Source organism: Mesoplodon bidens, assembly GCF_964165515.1.
Source record: "Mesoplodon bidens genome assembly, chromosome: 1".
NCBI classification, from domain to species: domain Eukaryota; kingdom Metazoa; phylum Chordata; class Mammalia; order Artiodactyla; family Ziphiidae; genus Mesoplodon; species Mesoplodon bidens.
This window is the reverse complement of record NC_138176.1, coordinates 164,662,816-164,677,452: the sequence shown is the minus strand read 5'-3', so window position 1 is coordinate 164,677,452 and position 14,637 is coordinate 164,662,816. Positions and strand designations below refer to the sequence as shown.

Sequence of the window (14,637 nt, the reverse complement as noted above, 5' to 3'; positions counted from 1 at the left end):
CCCAGCTTATAAAGTGCACTGCTGGCACTTGGTGAACAATTCTTTGGTGACAGCAGAGCCGGGTGCATGGCCCCCGCGGAGCTCACCTGCAGGAAGCTGTCCTGGCAGCAGAGAAACTCATTCTTCTTCGTGATGGACTCAGCGGCCAGGAGCAGCTCATTCTTACTGAGAGCAGGCTCGCTCTGGCACGGGAAGACGGCCTTGGGTATCAAAAGGAAACAGAGTGATGTGGGGGGCAGTACTGGAGGAAGGGATTTACAAGAGACAGAACCACCTCACTCAGAGTGAGCTTTTAGCAACCTGTGATGTTTTTTTCTTTCGAAACAAATTGTAGACGCTACCTTTAATATGAAGGTGAAAACGGGATAAACTGATACTCCATCTTACACAAAGGCTTGTGGGCTATTCAGTGGGTATCATGCCATTTCTCCCCAACCTTCACCCCACCCCAGATTTGCACTAGAATCACAAATTGTTGTTTTTTAAAAAGAGCCCAGGGCTTCCATGGTGGCGCAGTGGTTGAGAGTCCGCCTGCCGATGCAGGGGACACGGGATCGTGCCCCAGTCTGGGAGGATCCCACATGCCGCGGGGCGGCTGGGCCCGTGAGCCATGGCCGCTGAGCCTGCGCGTCCAGAGCCTGTGCTCCGCAACGGGAGAGGCCACAACAGTGAGAGGCCCGTGTACCGCAAAAAAAAAAAAAAAAAAAAGCACCCCAAATTTCAAGAGTGAAAATATTCCCCCACCTCCAAGCTCATGGGGTTTCCCCTAAAGTTTTAATGGTTGCACATCACCCTCATGGACGGACCAGTCTGTATCTGACCTGTCCTCCACTGATGGTCTGTGTCTGCTATAAACAATTCTGGAAGAACATTCTTGGCACATTTAGGTCATTTTTGTAGGGCAAATTCCTATAAGTGGAACTTAAATGTTGGTCCAAGGCACCCACATTTAAATTCAGATCAGTGTTGTCCAGCTATCTCTCAAAAAGATTGTTCTAAATGATACCCCCAGTTAAAGTGTGTGAAATGTGCCTGCTTCTCCACACCCATGGCTTTAACACCGTCCCTATTACACTTTACTAGATACAGACAAGAAGACAAAGCCCTCTTCTATTGGCATTTGATTACTACCCATAATTAGGCTTTGAAATTGAGAAACTATTTTTCCTTTAATACTTGGGGGAAATTATGCAAAGGAACACGAAAAGAAAAATATTAACTCAGTGGTTGGGTAGATATGACAGGATTAACTGTGTGCTATGCCAAAGGGCACCTCCATTCTCAAGAACTGGCCTTGAAAACCCTGACAGATATAATGCTAAATCGTACTTTGATGTTGTCCAGAACTCTTTTAAACTCCAAGGGTTCATCTTTTCCCTCCATGGCTGCAGGATCTAAGCCATCTCCCCCGTACATGAACTGGATGATGTCGCCTGTAGAGCTTCGGACTGTCAAATCATACTGTGAGCAAAGATCTTCAAGGGACTTTACGAGCCTCCTCTAAAATAAAAGGAGGAGAGGAGACAAAAGCTCAGCTGCTTTGAGAAGACTAGTCACGCATACAGAGGTTGAGATTTGCAACTCTGAGTTTCAAGGTTACCAGCGCTTTAATCACATAAAAACATTTTATTAGAAATCCCTTAAAAAGAGTCCCCTGACTGCAAGAACAGGCCCACAAGGGCCTCACTAGCCTGTGCAGTGGGATTTAGAATATGCTCCAGCCTCCAGGACTTCAGTGTTTTAGAATACATGCAATTTAAACCCCATCACCCCCGAAGGACTCTGCAAACACTGTTTTCCTAGGCTTCTTTGCCTTCCCTCTCTGTCTCCCTAAGGTATAAATTAATGCATATTGCTTTGCATTTCTAAACACAACTTAATCCAGGACCCCCGTGGACTTCAATATGAATTACAGAGGATCAGGTGCAGGCCACCTTCTGGGACAGAGGGGGAAGAGAGAACAGGAATGGCACTGCTTTTGAACCAGCAGGCAGCAGCGATTTCTCAAGTCTGCTTAGGGAGAACCTCCCACCAGCAGAACACTCCAGCCAGCAATGTGATGGGGGCTCAGGGAGTTAAAAAGAAAGAAATCTTCCTCCAGGCAACTTCAAAACAAAAATCCCTCATGCCACAACTAATTTGTTCTAGGCTAACACATTGCTCTGGGAAAGCCATACTCTCCACTTCAAAAAAGGTAAAGACAAAAAATAAAGTCAACAGACATTTGGGCAAGAGTGGTAAAAGCATTTCACAGGCTGTTAGGTTTCTGACAAAAGCAGCACACTCCAAAGCTAAAGGGCAATTTCCCATCAAAAGATGATTAAAAGGGAAGCAGTTATCAGCAATGCTACAGGAGGTCCAGACAAGGTTATGGAAATAGGTGTGTACTGACTCGGGTCCACTTCGCCCTCATCAGCCTTGTGTGCTCTGGCTCACTCATTCGCATCTCTGGTTTATCAGTCCTGGTTTCCCAGTATGCAAAGGGCCGTGCTTCTCAATCCACGGTTGGGGAGAAAAGGGACATAAAGCCACAGCAGTTCATGGCCTAGCAACTTGGGATTGTTAACTTCATCATGTGTTGTAAGTAGATAAATACATCAAAAAATTAAAAACAAACAAACATAGATTATGGAGTACAGAGTAGAAATGAGATTAGACACTGGCGAGAAATCCTTTCCTCGTGGTCTTATGGAAGAACAAGGTAGGATGTGTTTTCACTCCTCTGCCATCAGGGGTCCTTCTGCGGCAGTCTGAGAAGCACAGGCATAGAGGAGTGTCTAGCTCAGCCCTGTCCCCGGAGACTACTATCTTACACCTGTACATACAATGGAGAAAAAGCCAGCCCTCCAAGTGTGTCCAAGCCCTCCTGCGGTCACTGGAATAGGTTCTTGGGAGTCCCTTGGAGTGATACTGATAATGGGTTATATAAATAGTTGCACAGTGAGAAGCAGAGCCCTCTCAATTTGTAATCACGAGGTAGGTACTGTCACCCCACCTCCGTGTATTAGGAATCAGAGGCTCAGTGCGGTTCGATGACGTGCCCTGGGATGCACTTGGGTCCATGCTCTCCTCCAGCAATGCTTTGGTACATGTGGTTTTGGCCTGGTCTTCATCATTCGAAGGACACTTGTGATTTGGAACATACTACCTTTGTATGTTGTTTATTTCTAGGGTGCCCTACATCTCTCAATTTTTCCTTTTAAATACCAAGACTGGATAAATTAGAGCTCAGGTACAAAATAAGCAAACACTCAGCAGTCAAGATCTGCAGACCCTATCCTGCTTCATTGCTAATGGCCTACATTTCTTCAGGTTACCTGCATGTATCCTGTTTCAGCTGTCTTCACAGCTGTGTCAACCAGACCTTCCCGGCCAGCCATCGTGTGGAAGAAAAACTCGGTTGGTGTCAAACCTGAATAAAAGCTGTTAGCCACAAAGCCTTTGGCAGCTGGGAGCTAAAGAGAGGTAGGAAAAAAAGAAAAATCTAACAAAAAAGTTCAAGATCCACAATTCCAAAGCCCATTCAAATCAGAAAATGCCTCAACTTTAGACTATAAATACCCACCCAACGCACTCTCATGTTTTATGCCCTTTCCTAAAGGAGAAACAATTTAGCCCAGACCATCCATACCAGAGACAAGGAGGGTGAGGCCCCAGCCAGGGTTGGTGCTGGTGCCACTGGCAGCCAGGTGGCTCGTGAGAGAGAAACCAAAGCTTGGGCTGCTACCCCTAGACCAGGGAGGCAGCTACCAACCTCGGTTCAGAGGGCACTGCTGACTGTGACAGCTTGCCCCTCACCTGGAAAACGACTCCTCCCAAGACACCCTTCCTGTGGGCCAGACCTGTCCACCTCCAAAACATAACCGTGTGCTGCTAATGTTTATGGGGATTCAATTTTGGGCTGTTGAAAATATTCTAAAATTAGACTGTGATGATGATCATACAACTCTGTGAACATAATAAGCTGCTGAACTCTACACTTTAAATGGGTGAATATTATGATAAATGAAATGTATCTCAAAAAAAAAACCTGTAAAAGAAACAAACATATATAAAACACCATATGAAATTCCAAATGGCCTTTGATCTGGATAGGTCTGTGTTCCTTGGAGGACAACTCAGATGAACAGGCTAACCTCCTGCTTCCCTATTTCATTTAAGGGGCAGCTGGCATTTCTAGGCAGGCACCATCTACTCTGAAGTCTAGCACTGGATATCCCTGGTATCTCTTCTAAATTGGTCAGGCTTTGACTCTGAGCCAGATAAGCATAGTCAGGTACCACTCCAGTGACCAGCTGGCTGCCTGACCTCTAGTGATTTCTGGTCTTGGGCAGAGAACCTGAGTTGTTCCTGAGGCCGCCTGATACAGAGAGTATCTGTCCATTCTCAGTACAGTAGTCCTATCTCCCCAGGAGGGGCTGGACAGAAATCCTACAGTTCCACTGGGCAGGTACAGCTGGGGCATCTCTGCTTCAGTGCGAATAACAGCTGACTCCATCCAGAATTTACTAAGTGACCAAATCTCCTCTAAGTTGTGCTCTGCTGACACTAGTGTCCAGACCACGAGGGCCAATGGAAACCAGAAGTCATTTACAAGCAGAGTTTAAGAATTCCAGAGAGGAAAACTTGGAATTGCCTGGTCGTTTTACATGTTCACTGTTTAAAAATCCTTACACTTTTATGTAAGTGCCCCCCAAGTAAGCATACAGATTGAATGCACATGTATGATAACTACACATTTTGAACACTTAAGGTAAGTTGGATGGGAATCTGAAATCCACCCTCTTGGTCCAAACTCAAGTTATACAGCTCGAGTTTAACAAGGCTCCTTCTACAGGACTCAAGTTTGGGTTGCAGAGGGAATAACCCCGAGCGGCTGCCACCCTTACACACCAGCTCCAGGAGCCCCTTGGTTGGCAGCCCCAGAGCTTCCGTGACTCTCTTCTGCACTGCTGAAAGTTGTCCTTCAAAGTTCTGCCTCATCTGCTACTGCTTACCTTTGAGTGTTTTTCAAAGTGAGGCAAGGACCTGTTTTCAAAGCCATCTGGCACTCGAGAGCCACTGATGGCTTGCTGTCCCACACAGGCAATCATCTGTGATATGTTAATGAAGGAACCTGGGGAAGCAGGTCAGGAATGTAACATTCATTTACCAAAATGACATTAAATGAAGCGCAAGCAGATCTGTGGGATAAAACAGGAATACGTGGCACAGCCCCCTATCCTCAACAAGTTCATAGTCTAGGGACAGTAAAAGTCAGAACTAGAGCAACACAGGGTAGAGCTGTCAGTAACACAAGAAGAGCTGAGCAGGGCTAGAGCTGCTCAGGGGCGAACGAGCACTTTGGGGTTGTAGGAAAGACTTCCAGGGGAGTCTTCCAGGAGGCAGCGGCAACCAGCTGGACATCTGGAGGACATTATGACTTAGACATAGAAGACGTGGGGGAGGAATTCCAAAGTGGGTGGGAGAGTGGGAAGCAAAGACACAGGATAGGAGTGTGGGGTATGTACCAGGAGCAGGGAGTAGGAGAATATGGGGTGAAAGGCAGCAAGATTAAAGAGACTGGACTTTATTCTGTCAAAAATTTACAGAAACAGGAAAAGCAGGAGGTTCTGAATTTGAGTGCAGTATCATGAAACCTAATGCTTTTAGGTTATGGCTAACTATGACATTTAAGTGTTTTTAATTATCATCCAACACATTATTTTAAAAATCCACAGGTTTTCTTTCTTTTCTTTAAAAACGAACATCAAGTTTACTTAAAGCACCCTCAAACTCAGAAACCCACACACATGACCAATGTTTCTCCAAAGGAGTTAGACTTCTAAAAATGCAAATAATTAAGTCTCTTTCTCTATGTATTATTTAAAAAACTTCAGGCCTTTATGAACAAAAGGCCTGAAGTTTGTTTTTTTTGAAGCGCAGCTTGTGGGATCTTAGTTCCCTGACCAGGGATTGAACCCGGGCCCTGGCAGTGAAAGACTAGAGTTCTAACCACTGGACCGCCAGGGAACTGCCAGGCCTGAAGTTCTGACTCGCATTTCCTAGAACACAACCAGCCAGCCCACATGCAGCACAGTGACAGCAGTGGCCGGAGGGGGGCACTCACCTTTAGAGCCGCACAGAGCCATGGTGAGGGGGCTGTTGCTCTTATCCAGCTCCCGGAGGCAGGCGCTGCCCGCGTGGTCACGGATCACAGACAGCTCCTTCAGGATCAAAGCCTGACAGGAGAAAGGGAGATGCGTGGTGGCTCTGTGATTACCGAAGTTCAATAAGACGTTTAAGGAAATGTGAAGAATTTCAGCAAGATGTCAGATTCCCAGCAGATAAAAGGTTTCAGAGCCTTAGAAGACCAAGATGCCCTGTCTCTACAGACCGACATCTCCCACAGGCTGCCATAATTGGTGTGTAAGGAAAAAACGATCAGTAACAAAACCTTGGGAAATTCTTTAAACAGCCAATAAAGTACAGTGTGCTTGCTTGGCTTTGTGTACAGTACCCTATACGGCAATGTATCCATATATATGTTACTGTACATACTCATGCATGTGTATACTGTGTCTAAACAAGTATAATATCTTATACTTTATAACAAATTATATAATATGTAGTAAAAGAGAGTTGCTTGTGCTATTTGTAAAATTTGTCTCTCTGCTAAGAACACATTTGAATTACCACCAGTTAAGCATGTTGTGGGGTGACTCTATAGGAATATTCTAGTCCATGAGCTCATCCAGATTGTCATCTCTCAACTCACAACTTACAATGCTGAAGCAGTTAGGAGTCATGTTTCCATTAAAAATGAGTGCAGCTGAGGCCTCAAATAATTTTCTATGTGAGAAACACTCATTTCTCTCTCTCTCTGTTTTTCTTTAAGAGTTAGTGAGATTAAGAATGAGCTAAATGCCATCCACCAGAGGGCAGACAGCAGAAGCAAGAAGAACTTCAATCCTGCAGCCTGTGGAACAAAAAGCACATTCACAGAAAGATAGACAAAATGAAAAGGCAGAGGACTATGTACCAGATGAAGGAACAAGATAAAACCCCAGAAAAACAACTAAATGAAGTGGAGATAGGCAACCTATCAGAAAAAGAATTCAGAATAATGATAGTGAAGATGATCCAGGACCTCAGAAAAAGAATGGAGGCAAAGATCGAGAAGATGCAAGAAATGTTTAACAAAGACCTAGAAGAATTAAAGAACAAACACCTGGAAGAATTAAAGAGCAAACAAACAGAGGTGAACAATACAATAACCAAAATGAGAAATACACTAGAAGGAATCAATAGCAGAATAACTGAGGCAGAAGAATGAATAAATGAACTGAAAGACAAAATGGTGGAAATAATTGCCGAGGAGCAGAATAAAGATTGAAAAGAAATGAAGACAGCCTAGGAGACCTCTGGGACAACATTAAATGCACCAACATTCACATTATAGGGGTCCCAGAAGGAGAAGAGAGAAAGAAAGGACCCGAGAAAATATCTGAAGAGATTACAGTTGAAAAATTCCCTAACATGGGAAAGGAAATAGCCATCCAAGTCCAGGAAGCACAGAGAGTCCCAGGCAGGATAAACCCAAGGAGAAACACGCTGAGACACATAGGAATCAAACTGACAAAAATTAAAGGCAAAGAAAAATTATTGAAAGCAACAAGGGAAAAATGACAAATATGCAAGGGAACTCCCATAAGGTTAACAGCTGATTTCTCAGCAGAAACTCTACAAGCCAGAAGGGAGTGGCATGATATACTTAAAGTGATGAAAGGAAGAACCTACAACCAAGATTACTCTACCCGGCAAGGATCTCATTCAGATTCAACTGAGAAATCAAAAGCTTTACAGGGGCTTCCCTGGTGGCGCAGTGGTTGAGAGTCCGCCTGCCGATGCAGAGGACACGGGTTCGTGCCCCGGTCTGGGAAGATCCCACATGCCGCGGAGTGGCTGGGCCCGTGAGCCCTGGCCGCTGAGCCTTCGTGTCCGGAGCCTGTGCTCCACAGAGGGAGAGGCCACAGCAGTGAGAGGCCCGCGTACCACAAAAAAAAAAAAAAAAAAAAAAAAAAGCTTTACAGACAAGGAAAAGCTAAGAGAATTCAGCACCACCAACCAGTTCTACAACAAATGCTAAAGGAACTTCTCTAAGTGGGAAACACAAGAGAAGAAAAGGACCTACAAAAACAAACCCAAAACAATTAAGAAAACAGTAATAGGAACATACATATTGATAATTACCTTAAATGTGAATGGATTAAATGCTCCAACCAAAAGACACAGGCTCGCTGAACGGACACAAAAACTCGCTGAAAGTGAGGGGATGGAAAAAGATATTCCATGTAAATGGAAATCAAAAGAAAGCTGGAGTAGCAATACTCGTATCAGATAAAATAGACTTTAAAATAAAGAATGTTACAAGAGACAAGGAAGGACACTACATAATGATCAAGGGATCAATCCAAAAAGAAGATATAACAATTATAAATATATACACACCCAACAGAGGAGCACCTCAACACATAAGGCAAATGCTAACAGCTATAAAAGAGGAAGTTGACAGTAACACAATAATAGTGGGGGACTTTAACACCTCACTTACACCAATGGACAGAAAATTAATAAGGAAACACAAGCTTTAAATGATACAAGAGACCAGACAGATTTAATTGATATTTATAGGACATTCCATCTGAAAACAGCAGATTACAATTTCTTCTCAAGTGCACAAAGAACATTCTCCAGGACAGATCACATCTTGGGTCACAAATCAAGCCTCGGCAAGATTAAGAAAATTGAAATCATATCAAGCATCTTTTCCGACCACAATGCTATGAGATTAGAAATAAATTACAGGGAAAAAACCATAAAAAAACACAAACACATGGAGGCTAAACAATATGCTACTAAATGACCAAGAGATCACTGAAAAAATCAAAGAGGAATTCAGAAAACATCTAGAGACAAATGACAGGGAAAACACGACAACCCAAAACCTATGGGATGCAGCAAAAGCAGTTCTAAGAGTGAAGTTTATAGCAATACAATCCTACCTCAAGAAACAAGAATCTCAAACAAACAATCTAACTTTACACCTAAAGGAAATAGAGAAAGAAGAACAAACAAAACCCAAAGTTAGCGGAAGGAAAAGAATCATAAAGATCAGAGCAGAAATAAATGAAATAGAAACAAAGAAAACAATAGCAAAGATCAGTAAAACTAAAAGCTTGTTCTTTGAGAAGATAAAATTGATAAACCTTTAGCCAGACTCATCAAGAAAAAGAGGGAGAGGACTCAAATCAATAACATTTGAAATGAAAAAGGAGAAGTTACAACAGACACTGCAGAAATACAAAGCATCCTAAGAGACTACTACAAGCAACTCTACGCCAATAAAATGGACAACCTGGAAGAAATGGACAAATTCTAAGAAAGGTATAACCTTCCAAGACCGAGCCAGGAAGAATAGAAAATATGAACAGACCAATCACAAGTAATGAAATTGAAACTGTGATTAAAAATCTTCCAAGAAACAAAGTCCAGGACCAGATGGCTTCACAGGTGAATTCTATCAAACATTTAGAGAAGAGCTAACACCCATCCTTCTGAAACTCTTCCAAAAAATTGCAGAGGAAGGAACACTCCCAAACTCATTCTATGAGGCCACCATCACCCTGATACCAAAACCAGACAAAGATGGTACAAAAAAAGAAAATTACAGACTAATATCACTGATGAATATAGATGCAAAAATCCTCAACAAAATACTAGCAAACAGAATCCAACAACACATTAAAAGGATCATACACCATGATCAAGTGGGATTTACCCCAGGGATGCCAGGATTCTTCAATATATGCAAATCAATCAATGTGATACACCATATTAACAAATTGAAGGATAAAAACCATATAATCATCTCAATAGATGCAGAAAAAGTTTTTGCCAAAATTTAACACCCATTTATGATAAAAACTCTCCAGGGCATAGAGGGAACCTACCTTAACATAATAAAGGCCATGTGTGACAAACCCACAGCAGACATCATTCTCAATGGCGAAAAACTGAAAGCATTTCCTCTAAGATCAGGAACAAGACAACGATGTCCACTCTCGCCACTATTAGTCAACATAGTTCTGGAAGTCCTAGCCACAGCAATCAGAGTAGAAAAAGAAATAAAAGGAATACAAATTGGAAAAGAAAAAATAAAACTGTCACTGTTTGCAGATGACATGATACTATACATAGAGAATCCTAAAGATGCCAAGCAGAAAACTACTAAGAGCTAATCAATGAATTTGGTAAAGTTGCAGGATACAAAATTAATGCACAGAAATCTCTTGCATTCCTATACACTAACAACAAAAGATCAGAAAGACAAATTAAGGAAACAATCCCATTCACCATTGCAACAAAAAGAATAAAATACCTAGGAATAAACCTATCTAAGGAGGTAAAAGACCTGTACTCAGAAAACTATAAGACACTGATGAAAGAAATCAAAGATGACACAAACAGATGGAGAGATATACCATGTTCTTGGATTGGAAGAATCAATATTGTGAAAATGACTATACCACCCAAAGCAATCCACAGAGTCAATGCAATCCCTATCAAATTACCAATGGCATTTTTTACAGAACTAGAACAAAAAATCTTAAAATTTGCATGGAGATACAAAAGATCCTGAAGAGCCAAGGCAATCTTGAGGGAAAAAAACAGAGCTGGAGGAATCCGACTCTCTGGCTTTAGACTATACTACAAAGTTACAGTAATCAAGATGATATGGTACTGGCACAAAAACAGAAATATAGATCAATGGAACAGGATAGAAAACCTAGAGATAAACCCACGCACCTATGGTCAACTAATCTATGGCAAAGGAGGCAAGGATATACAATGGAGAAAAGACAGTCTCTTCAATAAGTGGTGCTGGGAAAACTGGACAGCTACATGTAAAAGAATGAAACTAGAACACTCCCTAGGACTTCTCTGGTGGCGCAGTGGTTAAGAATCTGCCTGCCAATGCAGGGGACACGGGGTTAATATCTGATCCGGGAAGATCCCACATGCCGCGGAGCAACTAAGTCCATGTGCCACAACTACCGAGCCTGCGCTCTAGAGCCCGCGAGCCACAACTACTTTGCCACAACTACTGAAGCCCGTGTGCCTAGAGCCCGTGCTCCACAACAAGAGAAGCCACTGCAATGAGAAGCTCATGCACCGCAACGAAGAGTAGCCCCTGCTCGATGCAACTCAAGAAAGCGTGCACACAGAAACAAGGACCCAATGCAGACAAAAATACATAAATAAAATATATAAATTTAAAAAAAATAAAGGAACACTCCCTACACCATACACAAAAATAAACTCAGAATGGATTAAAGACCTAAATGTAAGAGCAGACACTATAAAACTCTTAGAGGAACACATAGGAAGAACACTCTATGACATAAATCACAGCAAGATCTTTTTTGACCCACCCATAGAGTAATGGAAATAAAAACAAAAACAAACAAATGGGACCTAATGAAACTTAAAAGCTTGTGCACAGAGAAGGAAACCATAAACAAGACTAAAAGACAACCCTCAGAATGGGAGAAAATATTTGCAAACAAAGCAGCTGACAAAGAATTAATCTCCAAAATATATAAGCAGCTCATGCAGCTCAATATTAAAAAAACAAACAACCCAATCAAAAAATGGGCAGAAGACCTAAATAGACATTTCTCCAAAGAAGACATACAGATGGCCAAGAGGCACATGAAAAGCTGCTCAACATCACTAATTATTAGAGAAATGCAAATCAAAACTACAATGAGGTATTACCTCATACAGGTTAGAATGGGCATCATCAGAAAATCTACAAACAACAAATGCTGGAGAGGGTGTGGAGAAAAGGGAACCCTCTTGCACTGTTGGTGGGATTGTAAATTGATACAGACACTATGGAGAACAGTATGGAGGTTCCTCAAAAAACTAAAAATAGAATTACCATATGACCCAGCAATCCCACTACTGGGCATATACCCTGAGAAAACCATAATTCAAAAAGACACATGCACCCCAATGTTCATTGCAGCACTACTTAGGTCGTGGAAGCAACCTAAATGTCCACTGACAGATGAATGGATAAAGAAGATATGGTACGTATATAGAATGGAATATTACTCAGCCATAAAAAGGAAAGAAATTTGGTCATTTGTAGAGACGTGGATGGACCTAGAGACTGTCATACAGAGTGAAGTAAGTCAGAAAGAGAAAAACAAATATCGTATGCTAATACATATATATGGAATCTAAAAAAAAAAATGGTCATGAAGAACCTAGGGGCAGGACGGGAATAAAGACGCAGACCTACTCGAGAATGGACTTGAGGACACGGGGAGGGGGAAGGGTAAGCTGGGACAAAGTGAGAGAGTGGCATGTATATATATATACACTATGAAATGTAAAACTGATAGCTAGTGGAAAGCAGCCGCATAGCACAGGGAGATCAGTTTGGGGCTTTGTGACCACCTAGAGGGGTGGGACAGGGAGGGTGGGAGAGAGATGCAAGAGGGAGGGGATATGGGGATATATGTATACATATAGCTGATTCACTTTGTTATAAAGCAGAAACTAACACGCCATTGTAAAGCAATTATACTCTAATAAAGACGTTAAAAAATGTGGTATATATATACAATGGAATATTATTCAGCCATAAAAAGGAAAGAAATTGGGTCATTTGTAGAGACGTGGATGGAGCTAGAGACTGTAATACAGTGTGAAGTAAGTCAGAAAGAGAAAAATATCGTATGTTAATGCATATATGTGGAATCTAGAAAGATGGTACAGATGAACCAGTTTGCAAGACAGAAATAGAGACACAGATGTAGAGAACAAACATATGGACACCAAGTGGGGAAAGCAGTGTGGGGAGCGGTGGAGGTGGGATGAATTGGGAGATTGGGATTGACATGTATACACTAATTTGTATAAAACAGTTAACTAATAAAACAAATTTAAAAGGAAAAAAAAGAATGAGCTAAATGTATGTATAAAATAGATAACTAATAAGGATCTACTGTATAGCACAGGGAACTACTCAATACTCTGTAGTGGCCTATATGGGAGAATAATCTAAAGAAGAGTGGGGGCTTCCCTGGTGGCGTAGTGGTTGAGAATCCGCCTGCTAATGAAGGGAACACGGGTTCGTGCCCCGGTTCAGGAAGATCCCACATGCCGTGGAGCGGCTGGGCCCGTGAGCCACGGCCGCTGAGCCTGTGCGTCCGGAGCCTGTGCTCCGCAACGGGAGAGGCCACAACAGTGAGAGGCCCGCGTACCGCAAAAAAAAAAAAAAAAATTTTTTTAAATTTAAAGAAGAGTGGAGATATATACATATATAACTGATTCACTTTGCTGTACACCTGAAACTGATACAACATTGTAAATCAACTATACTCTAATAAAAATTAAAAAAAAAACCCAAAAAGAATGAGTTAACTGTGAACACCTCACACAACACTGCTTTCTGTCTGCTTTAAAAAGTTAATTTCATCAGAAAATTTCTTACTGTTCAAAAAACCTTTCTTCTCTGCTTAGGTGAGTTAAAGCTCTGAGCCCCAGGCTACTGGGGAGGCAGAAGAGAGCCAGGCAAAACCCTGGTGCAGGCAGACTGCTGAGCCAGGCTGCTTCAGAGAATATGCAGGACTCTCAGGCAACTCTGACTCTGACATGTGCTGCTCCAGTTCTCAGCTAACCCAGCTCCAAATGTGAGAGGGCAGCAGACTGGTATGTGACTCTCAGACAGGAATTATCCACGTCTCTTTCAAAGACCACCCATTCAAAGAGCTGTGGTGTCAGTCTCTAGCTACAGGATGCTGGAAATAGGAAGGGCAGAGGCACTGAAGTACCAGGTACAGAAGGGGCGCAAGCATGATGCTGGAACAAGAGCAGTCCCATGTGGCCAAATGAACAGATGCCCGTGATTTCACCACCTAGAACATGAAAGCTGGAAGAGATGTAACGGATCTAACGGGAGGCCCTCCCCGCTTTAGAACACACACAAGCTGCACAGCACGGAGATGGGCTAAAGCCACTGCCTTTCCTTCCCACGCACCTCTGCTCCTTCTCTTCAGGGCCTACAGCGCCACCCAGTGATGAAGTGGCTAAACTGACCCGAACAGCCAGACTCACCTCCAGGGTCTCCTCAGCAGTGCAGCCAGGCTGCTGCTGCAGCTTGCCTGTGTTCAGGGCTTCAATGTACTCATCACATTTTTTGTAGCCAGCATTCAGCAACTCATACTTGGCCTTCAGCAGTCCTTGGCCAGGTGTGACGTCACCAATCCCAATTGAGAATCCACGGTTAGCTGTAGAATAGTTGCCCGGGAGAGCAGGAAGAGAGAGCCATGGATGTTAGTCAACCTGCTGCACAGAAACAAGTTTATACCTTCAGAGAACTTGTTACAACCCAATTAAACAAAATGTTCCTGTATCAGCCTCTAGGTAGTTATGCAACAACGACTAAGACTCACTAACTCCTCTGAGACCTCACAACCTACAGTGATGTCCCAACTAACTACACTATAAAGCAGACAGCCACTAAATAGTAAAGAGCGCCTGAGAAAGCCAGCTATGGAAAGTGGGCCATCTGACTGCTGG

The 14,637-nt window shown here is 42.7% G+C and overlaps 1 protein-coding gene across 1 annotated transcript in view; it reads right to left on the bottom strand.

Moving 5' to 3' along the window:
* Positions 1-14,637, bottom strand: part of POLR3A (RNA polymerase III subunit A) — a 53,556-nt gene that overhangs the window by 15,921 nt on the left and 22,998 nt on the right. Inside the window, exons 16-21 of the mRNA XM_081227477.1 lie at positions 14,173-14,345; positions 6,110-6,221; positions 4,998-5,116; positions 3,318-3,455; positions 1,330-1,500; positions 87-200 (exon numbers count right to left, since the gene is read on the bottom strand). Of these exons, the coding sequence (XP_081083603.1) occupies positions 87-200; positions 1,330-1,500; positions 3,318-3,455; positions 4,998-5,116; positions 6,110-6,221; positions 14,173-14,345 (827 nt within the window). The remainder of the gene's footprint in view (positions 1-86; positions 201-1,329; positions 1,501-3,317; positions 3,456-4,997; positions 5,117-6,109; positions 6,222-14,172; positions 14,346-14,637) is intronic.